This window comes from Polistes dominula, unplaced genomic scaffold, assembly GCF_049000335.1.
Source record: "Polistes dominula isolate Pdom_NZ unplaced genomic scaffold, Pdom_raw_medaka contig_74, whole genome shotgun sequence".
Lineage (NCBI taxonomy): Eukaryota > Metazoa > Arthropoda > Insecta > Hymenoptera > Vespidae > Polistes > Polistes dominula.
The window spans coordinates 1,361,453-1,379,309 of NW_028300953.1; the positions used below are offsets into that span (position 1 = coordinate 1,361,453).

At 25.8% G+C, this 17,857-nt stretch overlaps 2 protein-coding genes across 2 annotated transcripts; one reads left to right on the forward strand and one right to left on the reverse strand.

The window, feature by feature from the left end:
* The first annotated feature begins 403 nt into the window (after nt 1-403).
* LOC107064410 (transmembrane emp24 domain-containing protein 5) lies at nt 404-2,555 on the forward strand. The gene is made up of 4 exons (XM_015317074.2): nt 404-719; nt 1,241-1,437; nt 1,525-1,591; nt 1,690-2,555. The coding sequence occupies exons 1-4, from the start codon at nt 528-530 to the stop codon at nt 1,918-1,920; spliced, it is 687 nt and encodes a 228-aa protein (XP_015172560.1). The 5' UTR covers nt 404-527; the 3' UTR covers nt 1,921-2,555.
* Exn (Ephexin) lies at nt 2,450-16,968 on the reverse strand. The gene is given in 20 exon segments (XM_089172484.1): nt 2,450-2,605; nt 2,607-2,791; nt 2,862-3,178; nt 3,276-3,470; nt 3,543-3,704; nt 4,652-4,765; nt 4,858-5,190; nt 5,192-5,207; nt 5,289-5,391; nt 5,479-5,579; nt 5,654-6,274; nt 6,479-6,670; nt 8,059-8,231; nt 8,312-8,736; nt 9,583-9,920; nt 10,058-10,565; nt 10,568-11,152; nt 13,543-13,715; nt 13,718-14,207; nt 16,489-16,968. Coding segments are annotated over 19 exon segments (4,614 nt in total). The 5' UTR covers nt 13,761-14,207; nt 16,489-16,968; the 3' UTR covers nt 2,450-2,575.
* Between the last annotated feature and the right edge of the window lie 889 nt (nt 16,969-17,857).

The window sequence follows — 17,857 nt, forward strand, 5'->3', positions numbered from 1 at the left end:
GATGCATTTCTATTGGTCGACATTCTTTTGATCAGTGGCATCTTTATATAATCTTATCGTTAATAATTATATTGTGATTGTAAAATGCATATTATATTTATTGATATGTAAAAGATAGGATTATATGTACGTGATGAATTTTATCATTTAAATATATTTTATATTTCATAGATAAACATATGAAAGTATACAGGAGTTATCCCTCTCTCTTAGTTGCGCACGCATTTTTTTCTTAGTTGCGCGCGCAATAATTCTCTTACCTAGTTGCGCACGCATTTTTCTTAGTTGCGCGCGCAATAATTCTCTTACCTAGTTGCGCGCGCAATAATTCTCTTACCTAGTTGCGCGCGCAATAAAGAAGCGAATAGCGCATGCGCAAGGTTTCCACTTGTCAGTCGCGTGTCAGACGGAGAAGAAAGAAGAACAGTTGAGTGGGGGAAGTTCATGTGTCAGTCGATTCGGAGTGAGTGATGTATTAGAACCGTAGTTAGGTCGCGTTGTAATGATTGGATATATCGAAGTGTACGATGTCTTCTTTTCTCGTTCAGAATCTAATTTTTTTAGTGGTAATCGGTTTAGTGAAATGCGAAACAATTAAACCATGGTATGAAACACTTCCTGCAGTGGCAATGGATTACAAGGTGCATATCGAGGCTGGAAAGGAGGATTGCTATTTCCAGTTTGTAAATCCAGGCGCAACTTTCTACGTCAGCTTCCAGGTACACATGGTCATCTCCTTTTGGTGCTTCAGTGCATATCGTCTTGGGATAATGTGATTCTTCTGTAAATAAGACACCCATTCAATTATATATAATGTGATAGAGTGGAAAGATTTGTGCTGTGTGAAATTCTAAGGAAGATAACTGATGGTTAGTCGTAATAGCAATTGAGTAACATATGGTTTCTTTTAAATACGTGTCAAAAGTATTTTAGTTTAATTCATTTCTTTCAAACTGATTGATATTTTTAATATATCGAATTTTTTTAAGTTATCAAATTTCATACGGTTCGCCATCTTGTTTTTTTTTTCATATAAATCATGTTTACTTTCACACGTGTCAATGTATCTTTCCATTTATTTATGTTGCGTGAGGGTAGTAAAAAAAATTAATATAGATTTTTCTATGATAGTAAATAGAAAAAGCAGCAACAACGTTAAGTAAAAGTGATTAAGAATGCATTATGAACGACTATCATATTTATCATTTTTTCTTTTAAAAAAATATCTTATCAAAAACAGGTACTACGTGGCGGTGATGGAAAGGCTGGATTTGCTGTAAGGAATCCTGAAGGTTTGATTGTATATCCTTATCAATGGAGAGCTAATGCAGACTATCAGGATCAAACACCAACCGGTGGTTATTACAGCGTTTGCATTGACAATCAATTCTCCAGATTTGCTCCTAAATTGGTCAATTTGTACATCACTGTTATCAGGTATTAAAATCAATATACAATTTCTAATATTATGATAATGAATATATTCTAATATCAATTAAATATATTATTATTTTATTTAATTAGATACGATCAATGGGAAAAGTATACAAAAGAATTGGAGGAATTAAACTTGTCAGTTGAAAATTTCACAGTATGTAAAAAATAATTCATTTATTATGAATATTTGTTTGAAACTTCTTTTTTTTTAATTAATATATTTGTTTTTCTTTTTTTTTTTTTTTTTTTCAGAGTACGATAAGAAATGTGGAGAAGAATATTAACGATATACTACAATCTCAACATTTAAGTCGTAGTCAAGAAGCGAGAGATTTAAATTTACTTTTGGATAATAATTTTTACGTTCAAACTTGGTCTATTGCACAAATAATTGTTATTGCAGTGACCACCACGATACAGGTTTATTTCGTTAAAAAATTATTCGATGTCAAGCCATCGAGATATTCGAAAGCAAGTCTCTGATTATCAGTTAAAAATATAAAAGAAACATGATAACGTTCAGTGTGTTATAATTCGCCGTTTTATTGTAATAATATTCATTAGATGTTTACATTTTATTCACATTTTTATTTATCATTTTTATATTATTTGCTATAATATATAATTCAATATCAATAAATCTATCAATATATTTATAATATAATATATATATATATATATATGATTTTTAATTGACTAGAGTTTAATGTAACTTTTGCTTTCAAATATTTTTTCGTATTTTTGATCAAAATTGAATATCTTTTTTCAATCGGCGTATTTACATACATACAACGTTATCATCATGTTTCAATACTCTTTTTATAAAAAAAACAATAACAAAAAAAAAAAATACTATAAAAATCAATATAAGACTGTACCATTATTTTGATACACATGCGAAGGACATTCCACACTTGTCGTTTGAACGTGAAACATCTTTTTCCCCACGTTCTATTCATGTATTTTATTAAGTTATATCATGATAAAACAAGAAGAGAGAGAGAGATATATATATATATAGATATATATAGATTTATTAAACAATGTTTATTAAATTACATTTAAAATGTACATAAATTGTACAAACAATAAATGGAAAAATAATTTTTGTTATGATACTTTTCGCGGATGATTACTTTTAATACATGGCTAAGTTTTGTTTCGCTCTTCTTTTGTAAAACACTACCCATAAGGGCTAAAAGACGATGCCTTTGTTTCAAATTTCTCGCACGTACATGTTCAGAGGCAACTTCTTTTGTATAATTTGCTGGAAACCAACCCTGTTCGCCATTCAATAGCTTTTCACCATGATACCAACCATCTGTCATTTTTCTTAGTACGTTTATAACATCACCTAATACAAGTACATATAATTAATTAAATAGAAGTTCTTTTTTTTTGAAGAAAATATTTTGATCGTTTACCTGGTTGTAACGAAAGTTCATCGGGTTGATTTGGCGAGTAAGAATACAAAGCTTGTACTTGAGGACAATCCCAAGATTCGTAAAGCGTTTCCCCAACTAATTCTCGTTTTGGTGGTGAAATAGCTTCTAACCATCTTTCTCTTTCCGTATTACTTTCACATGTTAAAATATATTCTGCCTGTTTACCACAATGATTTTCTAACAGTGTTAATATCATTGCATTACGACCAGCAAAAGGTGAATCTTCAGAGACCGATTCTGAAGCAAGGAGATTTCTTTTACAAACATCTATGACAGTGTAAGCATCTTCGTGAGTACTGTAAAGAAAAAATTAGGGATGAATTTTTTAAGATACTTATGTTTATCATGAAAATAATTGTTATAGGAAAAAATATTGATTTAAGTTTGACGTACTTGTGTTTAATCTTTGTGACTAGAAGGTAATCCGTTAGTAGAAAAAGGTACACAGGTGTTTTGTTAAATTTTTTACCAAATGTAAGCTTGTATTCCATATCTGCCTTCATAGTTAATTGTATGACCGATCCTTTTTTAATTAAATGTCGATTTTTTAAATCGATAGGCTTTATTTTAGGCGAATATTCTAATTTTCTGTTTAAGAAAACAATCAACATTGAAATCTTATATTTAATTTTGAAAACAAATGTTAGATTTGAATATTACCTTGTTATCATTTCCATTTCAGCTTCTTGAGCTGCAGCACGTGCACCTTCGTTACATTCAGATACAACATAGGTAAATGCTGATAAAACTTTTTCCCATGAGGATCTATCAGTATTTTCCATAGATAATTTAGAAAGTACTGCATCAGCTAATAATGGCAGTCTAAGAATGTATATAATAATTTTGTTAATAGTTAAAATAACAATATCTAATATTAATATGATTATTTATTGTATATCAGAGTCAAACAAATTTTGTATTTGTTGTATTTAGTTTTATCTTTAAAATATCTAAAGTTAGTTTTGTTCTAATTGGAATTCTAAATTAATGTTTTACTTATCATATTGTTAGTCAAATTTTGTATACACAAGATTAACTTGAATCTTAAAAATATCTAAAAGTTAATTGTTCTAACTGGAATTCTAAATTAATGTTTTACTTATCATATTGTTAGTCAAATTTTGTATTGGTTGTATTTACTTTTATCTGAAAAATATTTAGAGTTAGTTGTTCTAATTAGAATCCTAAATTAATGTTTTATTTATCATATTGTTAGCCAAATTTAGTATTTGTTGTATTTACTTTTATCTTAAAAATATCTAAAAGTTAGTTGTTCTAATTAGGATCCTAAATTAATGTTTTATTTATCATATTGTTAGCTAAATTTTGTATATACAAGATTAACTTTTATCTTAAAAATATCTAAAAGTTAGTTGTTCTAATTAGAATCCTAAATTAATATTTTATTTATCATATTGTTAGCTTAATTTTGTATTTGTTGTATTAACTTTTATCTTAAAAATATCTACAAGTTAGTTGTTCTAATTGGAATCCTAAATTAATGTTTTATTTATCATATTGTTAGCAAAATTTAGTATTTGTTGTATTTACTTTTATCTTAAAAATATCTAAAAGTTAGTTGTTCTAATTAGGATCCTAAATTAATGTTTTATTTATCATATTGTTAGCAAAATTTAGTATTTGTTGTATTTACTTTTATCTTAAAAATATCTAAAAGTTAGTTGTTCTAATTAGGATCCTAAATTAATGTTTTATTTATCATATTTGTTTCTAAATTAATACATTTTGTTTATTCTTAAATGTTTTACCTTGTAATTCGTTGCATTGGTAACATTAGAAATGAATTTAGTGGCAAGCTTTGACATTCAGGACGGGATTCTATTTGTGTGACAACTTCTACAAATTTGGATCCTTTTTTTGCTCTTGTGTTTTGAAAAAAAAAATCAAAAAATAATATTAACTTATATTTTCAAAGATATGTTCATAATAATAAATTAGATATTGTTATGATTACCTTAATTCTTTCAACGTCATATCTATTTTAATTTGATTAGAACAATATCCAACGAATATATCTAAATATTGTTCAGAATGTTTAAGTAAAATATCAGGTAAATTATGTAAAGTAAGATCTTCCTTCCATATTGTTTCCAGATCAGCCAATAATCTTTCAGATGCTTTAATAACACCAGGTACACCACCAAATAATTTCTCTTTCTCGGAAGGTGTTAAAATTTCATGTATTAATTCGTGATTACGCAAAAATTCATTGTCAAGGACTCGAAGAGAATTCAAATAGGAAGCTTCCGATGTAAGAATTTCAAACTTAGCTTCTTGTATTTTTTTCTTCTGGTGTTAATCTCTCTAAAAAATGTTACAAAAGTTTACTATTCTTTTTCTAATTGTTTAAATAATAACAATTATATTTTTATATGAAATATTTACGTAAGAGTCCACTGCGTACAACTTGTGGTGTTTGACACCACAATGTTCGGTGTCCTGGTTTTACAAAATCTGTAGCAAGTGGAGGAGGATTCAAATCTTCAACCTGTAAAAATAAGGTAATTTATGTTACATAATTTATATTTGTTTAAATATTTCTATACATAGATATAAACAAATCTTTGTATTTTACTTGCTCGTATCCGTCAGAATCTGATTGGAAAGCCACACTGTTAACAGCAGCAGCATAAAATTGATACAAAGGTTCTTGATCTGCCAAAACACTATAATGATCTAACAAAATACATGTATAAATCATTTTCAAAATTTGTACATTTTTATTAACACATAGTAGAGTTCTAACTTACCGACGTCTGTTTTATAAAATTGCGAGGAAGATTCGTAATCGTTGTTTTTCGTATACCAATTGGTATTTCCATAAATGGCTTCTTTATTGGTACCACCATTATTATTATTATTATTATTATTATTAATATTATTTCTTGGTGTACAGTTACCATTACTATCGTTTAAGTAAAATGTTGAAAAATTGGAAAGATTTTTTCTGAAATGTTTTCTAAAACTAAAATATTTTCCATTGTCCTGTAGTTGCTGCTGTTGCTGCTGTTGATGATGATGATGGTGTTCATTTGTAAGATCTTTGTTTTCTTCAGAAATTTGATCATCCTCAACAAACGTTCTTCTTCTAATTCTACCAAGACTACCCTTGGTGATGCTCCAAGTTCTTCTTAACATTTTAATTCTTCTACCCAAAGTTTCAGTCAGACTAGATTCTCTTGGAGGTGGTGGTATTGGTTTAGCTGGTGCCTCCAAATTATTATTAACAATAATATTTTCACATCTATCATCGGTATTACAATCGGGTCTGTTTTCAAGGCCACTTGCAGTTTCACCATCCGAGTCTGTATTGAAATCATCCGGTTGACAAAAACGAAGACTCTCATACGTACTGTCTTCTGATGCACTTTCTGTTTTGTAAATAAAAATCATACAATAATTGTTAATTTTTTTATATTTATAATACATCACGAAAGATTAATTAAATGTTTAACATGTTGATGTTAAATAATAAATGGGCCCAGTCTCAAACGTTTAATTCAAAAGTATGCGTATGCATGTTGTGTAGAAGAAGAAGAAGAGAAGAAGAAGAAGAAGAAAATGCTTGAAGAAACCTTCGTGAACGTAACAAGATGTTTCCTGTACATCCATGTCCTCGTCAAGATCCACAAGTCTCATTTGGACGAGTCCTTGGCTTTTTGAACGAACAGACTCGCCGTCCAATTGCAAATTTCCCGATGATTTCCATTCTTCTTCCTTTTTATCCGAATGATTGACCAGTAACAGTGCTGAACCGGTGATGGCCACTTAAAAATCATTCGTTCAAGGTCAAATCTTTTTTTCATATTTGTTAAGGTTCCATGACGAACCACCTACGATTACTTTTTTATGTGTGTTTTGTTTTTTTCCAGTTAAAGAAGAACAAAGAAGAGGACAGAAAGAGAACAAAGAATCCCAGGAATGGTATACTCGATAATTTTTCATTATAATTCTTATTGGAGGCGTGTCAAGGTCACTATATAACCATCACACGGAACTCCACGAAGAACCCTGACCTTTGCAATTAAGTTTTCAATGATTACTGTATTACTACCAATAGTTTTTGTTTTGTTTTGTTTGTAATGTTACATGCATTTATTTTTATTAATGTGAAAATATTTTAGGGACCATACAGCAACGAGAAAGTTTAGCAAGAGGGAAGAGTACATCGAAGAATTCATTCGTCGAGGAATATTGAGAAGGAAGAAAGAGTGGAATTGAGAAAGAAAGAAAGAAAGAGAGAGAGAGGAATAGAACTTCGTCACATTCTCCTCTCACACGGCTTTCTTACCTTGCGTGTTTGGCCGTCGTGAGAGCGTCCTTAGACTCTGTCTCATTTCCACGACATTTTGAAATTTCCAACTTTCACGAATTACAATTGAAATTAGAAGAAAACAGTTATATATTTAGAAAATAGTATAAATTACTATCTTTGTTTGTTTGTATGTATGTATGTTTGTATGTATTTCTATTGTAACACAAGAATTGTATATCAAACACGAATGAAACGATGAAACGAAACGAAACGAAATGAAACGAAATGAAGTGGAAACAAAAAGAAACACGTAAAACAGACTGTTGGCAAGCCAGCACAAAGACAAGGAGAAATATCGAAAACCTCTCGCGATGCAGAACCCGGTTCAGCCGTGACTGACAATGAGAGCGCACAAGAAGCGCTTTCACCTTCTACACCGGACCAATCGACTACTTACGTTTTCCACTCTGCGCTTCTGCGCTTTTATCTCTTTACTTCGTTCAAATTTTTGCACCAATTTTTTCATATGCATTAATATTTCATATTTGGGTTATATTAGTGGCCTACTTTTTTTTCTCTCTCTCTCTCTCTCTCTCTCTTTCTTTCTTGTTGATTTTATTACATCTACACAAACATACGCATACCAATATGTGTATTTTTTGTTTTGTTTCGTATAGTTATGATAATTGAATAATAACTGGGCTAAATATGAGTAACAGTAGTAGTCAACCTGATGTGATGCAACTAAGGACAATGAAACAAAAGAAAGAGAAAGAACATGTTGGGACTTATGCATATCCAATAACTGCAAGACGTATTTTATAGTGCAGACTGTAAATATACAGATCTATCATTGCGTAAAACTGTAAAACGCGATATTTATTTTCTCTGTAAACTTACCATGAACGTTAGAAGAATCGCGATGAATTAGTTGAGTAGTGGAAATGGATGAGGATGAACATGCCGAGTTTTTCCTTCTTTTCGAACGACGTCTTTTCCATTTTTTGCCAGAACGTTGTCCAATTTTCTTTTTACTCCATGTATTGTTAAACCGTTGTTCGCCATTATTATCACTGAAAAAAACCATGAAACGATTCTTTTGACACCACTTCTTAACACTTTGATCTTTGAATGAAGATCAGTGATATTTTACCATGTGCAATCATGTCCTTGGCAGAGACAAGAAGGAGGTGTCAATGGATTGGTTAAATCGTCAACGTCCTCCCACTCAGATTCCTTGCTAATTGCCAGGATCGAAGATCCAAGAAGAGAAGCACCCATGGATTCCCCATAGAGACTGTTGACTCGTTCCTCCCCAATAGGAGGACATGCAACGTCATCGTAAATGTCCCGTTCATCGTTTGCATCTTCCACACTTGAATAATCATTGTTTATTAACAAATTTTCTTCATTTTCTTCATTTTTTTCTAATAACGTTTGAAATTCATCTTCGGTCGTATTGAAAAATGGCGTCAGAACGTCGTCGTATGTATCGTCAGTTGTTTCATTTGATTTTTCAGTTAATTGTAAATTATTTCTTTCTGCTGGTGGTCCTACATCGTCGTAATTCTCTTCTTCCTAAGATAAGAAATTGGAATTTGTTTGTAAACTGTATAACTTTGATAAAAAATGTAAAAATAGGATTCTTGTTCTTAATGAAGATTAAAAAATAGGAATTTGTGTTTGTAGAAATTGTTATTGGTAAGATTATGATAAAAAAAATGTAAAAATAAGATTTTTCTTTCTAGTGAAGATTAAAAAATAGGAATTTGTTTTTAAACTGTATAATTTTGGTAAAAAATGTAAAAAGAAGATTCTTGTTCTTAATGAAGATTCAGAAATAGGAATTTGTGTTTGTAAAATTTGTTATTGGTACAATTCTGATAAAAAAATGTAAAAATAAGATTCTTCTTTCTAGTGAAGATTAAAAAATAGGAATTTGTTTTTAAACTGTATAATTTTGGTACAAAATGTAAAAATAAGATTCTTGTTCTTAATGAAGATTAAAAAATAGGAATTTGTATTTATAGAATTTATTATTGGTACAATTATAATAAAAAAATATAAAAATAAGGTTATATTCTTCCTAATGAAGATTAAAAAATAGGAGTTTGTTTGTGAACTGTATAACTTTGATAAAAAATGTAAAAATAAGATTTTTCTTCCTAATGAACATTAAAAAAATAGGAATTTGTGTTTGTAGAATTTATTATTGCTACAATTCTGATAAAAAAATGTAAAAATAAGGTTCTTCTTTCTAAAGAAGATTAAAAAAATAGAAGTTTGTGTTTAAAACTTCTTTAATTTGTATAAATATTGTTATATATAATATTATATAAATATTGTCATATTATTTATGTAAAATCTGTCATTCTAAATAATTGTAAAACTTAGAATTAAGAAAAAGAAAATAGCGTGAGATACCTGTGAACAAGAAACCAAAGAACAAACTTCAGCTAGTTGTTGTTGTTGTGGTGGTGGTGGTGGTGGTGGTCCCACATCGTCGTAAGTTTCTTCGTCCTTTTTTTTTATATGCGAAAAAGAAAGTCTGGTATGTTCGTTCTTGTCCAAGTAACTTCTCGTTCGATCACTCCAAAGAAAACTAACATTAGTTTGTAATATTGGCTCGTAAGAAATTCTCGTCTCGTCATTTTTCAATTGAGTTTTCACCGATTGCTGACAATCCACATGTTCTCTTGTAGATTTTTCACTTCCATTTAAAGATGATGGTCTTTTTATTTCCACATAAGACGTTCTATTACCTATATTTTTATCTATGACAAAAATAAAAATAAAAAAAAAATACAAAAAACAAAACGAAAGAAATGAAATGTAAGAGCAACTTTGGTAAAAGAAAGCTCATTTTCAGACTCGTTGTTGTATCGTAGATAGAAATCACAACGATACGTACTTTCCATACTTTCCATAGTTGTTTCTTCATTGGTCATCATTCGATTATTATTATTATTATTATTGTTATTATTACTAACTTCTTTTCCATGTAATAGTAAAGGCAAATTAGCTGATTTTTCTTCATGAGTTATAACATTTTGTTCCAATTTCGTACCAATGAGATTTTCATTGAACATCAAACGTGAATTGGTAGCAGAAGCAACATGAACGAAATTAGATGGTTCAGAAATCATGATGCACTTTAAATCACATTTCGAATGACTCTTTGATCGTGAAAATGAATCAAAATGATTTTCGATACTTGACATTTCATCGTCATCATTATCATCGTCATTTGTTCTCAAAGTTTTTTGAGAATCTAAGAAATTTGTGGTAAAACGATGATGATGTTTCGTTTTTTTCTTCTTTTTTGTTGATTGTTTTTGACGTTTTTTACCTGAACGATATCCTGGAACATAATGCAACACTTTTCTAGCGAAATGTTTCTTCTTTTTTTCTTCTTTTTTTTATTATTATTATTTTTCCAACTATTTTGATCATCGTCGTCATCATCATCATCACTGGAAAACGATTTGGTTTTACAATCGTTATTTATTTGAGATCTTTCCACGATGAAACTTTTATCATGGTGAAAGCTCTCATTGATATCATGGTCACGTTTTGTCATGACAATCATTGGTTGTTGTTGTTGATGGTGATGGTGATGGTGATGGTGATGGTGGTGGTGGTGGTGGTAACATTGACTTTTAAAATCGACTTTTTCGTAATCCTCCGAAGAATTCGAACAACGCCTTTCTATCTGTACGTTTAATGATTCTTCGTTAGTTTCCATTCGTGTATTTAATTCAACTGAATTATCATTTTTTAAATTGGTGATTATATTTTCTTCAATTTTATTCTCACATTTTTTCGATGATATTGGATATATTTGTTCATCGTCATTTTTATTAGAGTCAGTCGAAATTTTATGATTAATTTCAATCAATTCAGCATTATCCAATTTCTCCTCCTTTTGCTTTTCTATTATTTTTTCAATTTTCGTACGACATTTTCGAATTGTTGGATTGTTCTTTGATTTAACCTAGTGGGATGATAATATTTTATATTAGATTTGAACATTTTGTTGGAATAATAGGTTACAAATATTTTTTTATTTAATTTTTTAATGATTTTTTTTGGGGGTATTTTTAAAGATTATTTATTATTTTTTTAATAATTATTGAGAATAAGCGAATAAAATTGTTGTTGTTTTTTTCTTTTGGGTAATAGTAGATTCCTACGAAATTTAAAAAAAAAATACATTTTTTTTTGTTGGAATATTTATAATATTACATTAAATTATAATTTTGTATAATTTTTATAATATAAAAATTATAATTTAATATAATATATGTAAAAATAATATAAAATTTATAATTAAATATAAATATAATTATATATAATAAAATAAATTATATTTATAATATTAAATATATAATATTAATATATAATATTAATATAATTTTATAATATTAAATATAATTTGAAATTGCTGCGAATTTTTTTTTTTATAAATAATAATAATCAAGAATAATCTAATAAAATTTTTTTTTTTTTTTTTGGATAATAGTAGATTCCTACAAAATTTTTTGTGTAAATTTTTCTTTTGGAATATTTATAATATTAAAATAAATTATATTTATAATATTAAAAATAATTTGAAATTGCTGCGAATTTTTTTTATTATAAATAATAATAATCGAGGATAATCTAATAAAATATTTTTTTTTTTTGGAATTAGAGATTCTTGCTAAATTTTTTTTTAAATTTTTTTTCAGAAAAGAGATTTCAGTATATATTTTTTTTTTAGTAATAATAATTAAAAATAATCTAATTTTTTTTTTTTGATAATAGATTAATGCAAAATTATTCTTTTAATTTTTTTTTTTTGGAATAAGAGATTTTTACCAATTTTTTTTTTTTTAATAATTTAATAATAATCAAGAATAATCTAATAAAATATTTTTTTCTTTGCACAAGAGATTTCTGTGAATTTTTTTAAAATATTTTTTTTTTGAATTAGAGATCCCTGGGAATTTTATTTTTTGTTTTGTTTTTGGAATAAAGGATCTCTGGGATTTTTTTTTGTTTTTTAATAATAATCAAGAATAATCGAATAATCAAATAAAATTTTTTTTTAGACAAAAGATTCCTATGAAAACTTTTTTTTTAATTTTTTTTTTTTTTGGAATAAGAGATTCCTGCGAATTTTTTTTTCTTTTTTTTTTTTTTGGAATAAGAGATTCGTTCGAATGTTTTTTTTTTTTTTAAAGTAATAATGAAAAATAATCGAATACAATTTTTTAATTTTAATAATAATAATCAAGAATAATCGAATAAAATTTTTTTTTTGGAATAAAAGATTCTTGTGAATTTTTTTTCCTTTTTTTTTTGGAATAAGAGATCTCTGGGAATTTTTTTTTTCTTTTTGGAATAAGAGATCTCTGGGAATTTTTTTTTTAATAATAATGAAGAATATTCGAATAATCAAATAAAATTTTTTTTTAGATAAAACATTCCTATGAAAACTATTTTTTCTTTTTTCTTTTTTTGGAATAAGAGTCCTGCAAATTTTTATTTTTTTTTTTTTAAATAATAATCGAGAATATATCGAATAAAAATATTTTTGTATTTCATAAGAGATTCTTGCGAATGTTTTTTTTTTTTTTTAAAGTAATAATTAAGAATAATCGAATAAGAATATTTTTTTATTTTAATAATAATAATCAAGAATAATCCAATAAAATAGAAATAAGTTTTTTTATTCGAAAAATCTGATATGATATATATATATATATATAACAGATGACTACTGTTTCCATTTTATTTTTTTTTATCAATATAAGTATACATCAGAAGAGAACACTGATATCACAAACTAGTTCCATGAATCGTGATAATATAATATACGTATTTTATTGTCATATTCTTATCATCCAACACACGTGTTCATAAAAAAAATGAATGAACGAATCAACGAATACGAACGAACAGAATTTCAATCGAGTTTCACTTCAAGGTAATATAAAAAAAAAAAAAAATTTAATTAATCAAACGATTTCTGAATTTCTTCTTCACACGTTACAAACATTCCATGGAATGTATTTGATTTAAAAAAAAAAAAAAAAAAAAAAAAAAAATAAACAGTCTCTTGATAAGAGTTAAAGGCATGCGATAAGAAAAACGGTAATAACGGCAGTCAAACTCACGTATTTTTCTATTCTTTTTTTTTTTTTTTTTTAGTTTTGTAACACAGTGTTTACCAATTTACGTATCACGGTTAACCAAAAAAAAAAAAAAACAAATACAAAAATAGAAAAGGGTGTTTCCGTTTCAGGAGATTTTTACTTTTGCATTTGGCCCGACTCTCTTTTCAGTTTCATTTTGATCTTTTCCAAAGTATTGGAAAATTAGTTCATTTTATTCACTTACCATTGAATGAATTCGTTTGTTTTCCTGTTGATTGATGTTAACATCATTTTTGATGATTTTTTCAAAAGTTTCAATGTCCGTACCACCATCGTGAAGACGCAATGGTAATCTTGCCCTTTTCAATGCCAAACTGTCAACAGTCGTATCAAGAATTTTGTCGGTAATTTTTTTTTTCCACCAATCGAATCCCTTTTGCAGGGATTTCTTGTCAAACTCATATTCCAATTTCATCGATCTCGATTTATTCAATCTCGTTAATGAGAGAAAGAGAGAGAGAGCGAGAGAGAGAGAGAGAGAGAGTTCTCAAGTAAAATTGTTTGACTTGTTGTTTTTCTTTTTATTTTTGTATCGATTGATTTGTTCATTCGAGTTAATATTATTACGTTTCTTTAATTTCTTCATATCACAGTATTCTCAACGTTTACAAAAATGTATGATAACGTATGTTACTTGTTGATAAATCGTAGATACATCTACAATTATTGTTGAATTTATTCTTGACATTATTTATATGATAGTTTTTAAATAATAGTTTTGATATTGTTCAATTTTTTTTAAATTTTTTATCTCCTTTTGTTGTTGTTTGTAACAATGATCAACAAGACAGAATTATATTTTATTTATAATTATTATTAGTTTGTTTTTAAACACATTTGATGTTGTTGCTGTTAAGAGAAACAAAGAAAAAGATTAAGAATTAGATTTTATTAGATTTTATTTTATTTATTATATTATTATTATTATTATTATTATTTTTGAAACACATTTGAAATTGTTGTTGTTGTTGTTTGCAAAAACAATCAAAAAGAAAACATTTTAACCTTTTTTTATTTTATTTAATTAATATTTTTTCTTAAACACATTTGAAATTGTTGTTGCTTGCAAAACGATCAACAAAAAATAATTTTATATTTTTTATTTAATTAAATTATTATTTTTTGTTAAACACATTTAAAATTGTTACTGTTTGCAAAAACAATCAAAAAGATAAGGAATTATATTTTATTTTATTTTATTTAATTGTTATTATTATTATTATTATTAAAACACTTTTGAAATTGTTGTTGCAAAAGAAAGAATTTTATATTTTTTATTTAATTTTATTTAATTTAGTTATTGTTATTATTATTTTTCAAACACATTTGAATGGTTGTTGTTTGCAAAAACAATCAAAAAGATAAGGAATTATATTTTATTTCATTTTATTTAATTGTTATTATTATTATTGAAACACTTTTGAAATTGTTGTTGCAAAAGAAAGAATTTTATATTTTTTATTTAATTTTATTTAATTTAGTTATTGTTATTATTATTTTTCAAACACATTTGAAAGGTTGTTGTTTGCAAAAACAATCAAAAAGATAAGGAATTATATTTTATTTTATTTTATTTAATTGTTATTATTATTTTGGAAATACATTTAAAATTGTGTTGTTGCAAAAACGATTAACAAGAGTTTTATATTTTTTATTTTATTTTATTTATAATTTAATTATTATTATTTTGTTTGAAACACATTTGAAATTGTTGGTGTTGCAACAACGAACAATAAGAAACAATTTTATATTTTTTATTTTATTTAATTAATATTTATTGTTAATCACATTTAAAATTATTATTGTTTGCAAAAACAATCAATAAAAAAGAATTGTATATTTTATTTAATTTAATTATTATTATTATTTTGTTTGAAACACATTTGAAATTGTTGGTGTTGCAACAACGAACAATAAGAAACAATTTTATATTTTTTATTTTATTTAATTAATATTTATTGTTAATCACATTTAAAATTATTATTGTTTGCAAAAACAATCAATAAAAAAGAATTTTTATATTTTATTTTATTTAATTATTATTATTATTTTGTTTGAAACACATTTGAAATTGTTGGTGTTGCAACAACGATCAATAAGAAAGTATTTTATATTTTTTATTTTATTTAATTAATATTTATTGTTAATCACATTCAAAATTATTATTGTTTGCAAAAACAATCAATAAAAAAGAATTTTTATATTTTATTTTATTTAATTATTATTATTATTTTGTTTGAAACACATTTGAAATTGTTAGTGTTGCAACAACGAACAATAAGAAAGTATTTTATATTTTTTATTTTATTTAATTAATATTTATTGTTAAACACATTTAAAAATTATTATTGTTTGCAACAACAATTAAAAAGAAAAAAATTTTTATATTTTATTTTATTTAATTATTATTATTATTTTGTTTGAAACACATTTGAAATTGTTGGTGTTGCAACAACGAACAATAAGAAACAATTTTATATTTTTTATTTTATTTAATTAATATTTATTGTTAAACACATTTAAAAATTATTATTGTTTGCAACAACAATCAATAAAAAAGAATTTTTATATTTTATTTTATTTAATTATTATTATTATTTTGTTTGAAACACATTTGAAATTGTTGGTGTTGCAACAACGAACAATAAAAAACAATTTTATATTTTTTATTTTATTTAATTAATATTTATTGTTAAACACATTTAAAAATTATTATTGTTTGCAACAACAATTAAAAAGAAAGAATTTGATATTTAATTTAATTTAATTTAATTACAAAAAATTATTTTTGAAACACATTTGAAATAGTATTGTTTGCAAAAACAATCAAAACAAGAACTATATTTTTAATTTAATTTAATTTAATTATAATATTATATTTCTCAAAACATACAACAATCCAAAAATCTCAACAACAATCCAAAAAACAAAAAAAAAACCAGAATTTTATGATTTCTCCTTAATTTAATTAACATTTCTCATTAAACACAATTTGAATTAAATGACCGTTACTTTTTCGCGGGTTTTTTTTTTTTTTTTTTGACAAATTACGAATTGACAATTACGCGACTGTATAAATATGACGATCAAAATCACAATAAAAATCACGTGAAATCGTAGAAGTTTATACCTCTCGTGGTAATTGATAAAGTTTGTGTCTTGCACACCGTTGATCCTAACATAAGGAAAATCGTAACCGCGCGATGAAGCGTGCAACGACGCGACTAAAGGTGGCCGCGTTTATGCGTCGCTGTGAAAACCATGTTTCTCTCACTCTTATGTAGTCGTTCACTCACTTGCTCTTTAAGGTTTGCTGCTGCTGTTACTCGTGCGTCATCATAGTGAGTATACGAGCCAATCTCGTGCCATCCGCAACTTTGCTCGATCGCATTCCGGAATTGTCCGCCATTTGCCAACGAACCGAGCGTTTATGTGCGTCTTCTTTCTCTTCTCTTCTTTGACGATGATCACTACGAGGAAGAGAGAAAGCAAACTAATCTTCTATCTTTTTCTTTTTCTTTTTTTTTTTACCTTTTTCTTTCTCTCTGTCTCTTTCTATGTCCTTCAAATACTAATACACATTGACAATTTTTTTTTTTAAGTATGTGAATGTATAGAAACGTATATAAACGTATATAAACGTATATGAACGTATATAAACGTATATGAACGTATATGAACGTATATGAACGTATATGAACGTATATGAACGTATTTGAGCGTTTATAAACGTATTTGAAACATGTGTTGAAATTAATATTTCTTTGATTACTTTTTGATTGAAATTTTAATTTACATTTTATTTATTAATATGCATTATTAATGTTTTTATAATTAACTATATGAAAATAGTTGGATTTAGTAACAAAGTAGGAGCGTTTAATTTAATTATTTCCTAACTTTGTCTTCAAAATTGATTAGTTATTTATTACATAATTTATTTAATTACTTATTTATTATATTATTTAATTTAATTACTTATTTATTGTATTATTTATTTAAATACTTATTTATTCTGTTGTTTAGTTTCATTACTTATTTATTATATTATTTAATTTAACTACTTATTTATTCTATTGTTTAGTTTCATTACTTATTTATTGTATTATTTATTTATTTATTTATTTATTATATTATTTATTTCATTACTTATTTATTATATTATTTATTTAAATACTTATTTATTATATTATTTATTTTATTACTTAATTATTATATTGTTTAGCTTCATTACTCTTATTTATTATATTATTTATTTAAATACTTATTTATTATATTATTTAATTTATTATATTATTATATTAATATGTATTATATTTATATAATATATATTATAATATATTTCTTTTTTAAATCTTATATTAAATTATTACATATTTATTAATATGTATTAATAATATATTTTTTTTTATTAACTATATTTAAATATAATAGTTGCATTTGATAACAAAGTGTAGGCGTTCATTTTAATTGTTTCCATAAACTTTGTTTTCAAAATT

Excerpts from the sequence above, each read along its gene's own strand:
- LOC107064410 (XM_015317074.2), top strand. The coding sequence starts at position 528 with ATGTCTTCTTTTCTCGTTCAGAATCTAATTTTTTTAGTGGTAATCGGT. Across the intron at positions 1,438-1,524 it reads TTGTACATCACTGTTATCAG|ATACGATCAATGGGAAAAGT; the intron begins GTATTAAAATCA and ends TTATTTAATTAG. Across the intron at positions 1,592-1,689 it reads TGTCAGTTGAAAATTTCACA|AGTACGATAAGAAATGTGGA; the intron begins GTATGTAAAAAA and ends TTTTTTTTTCAG.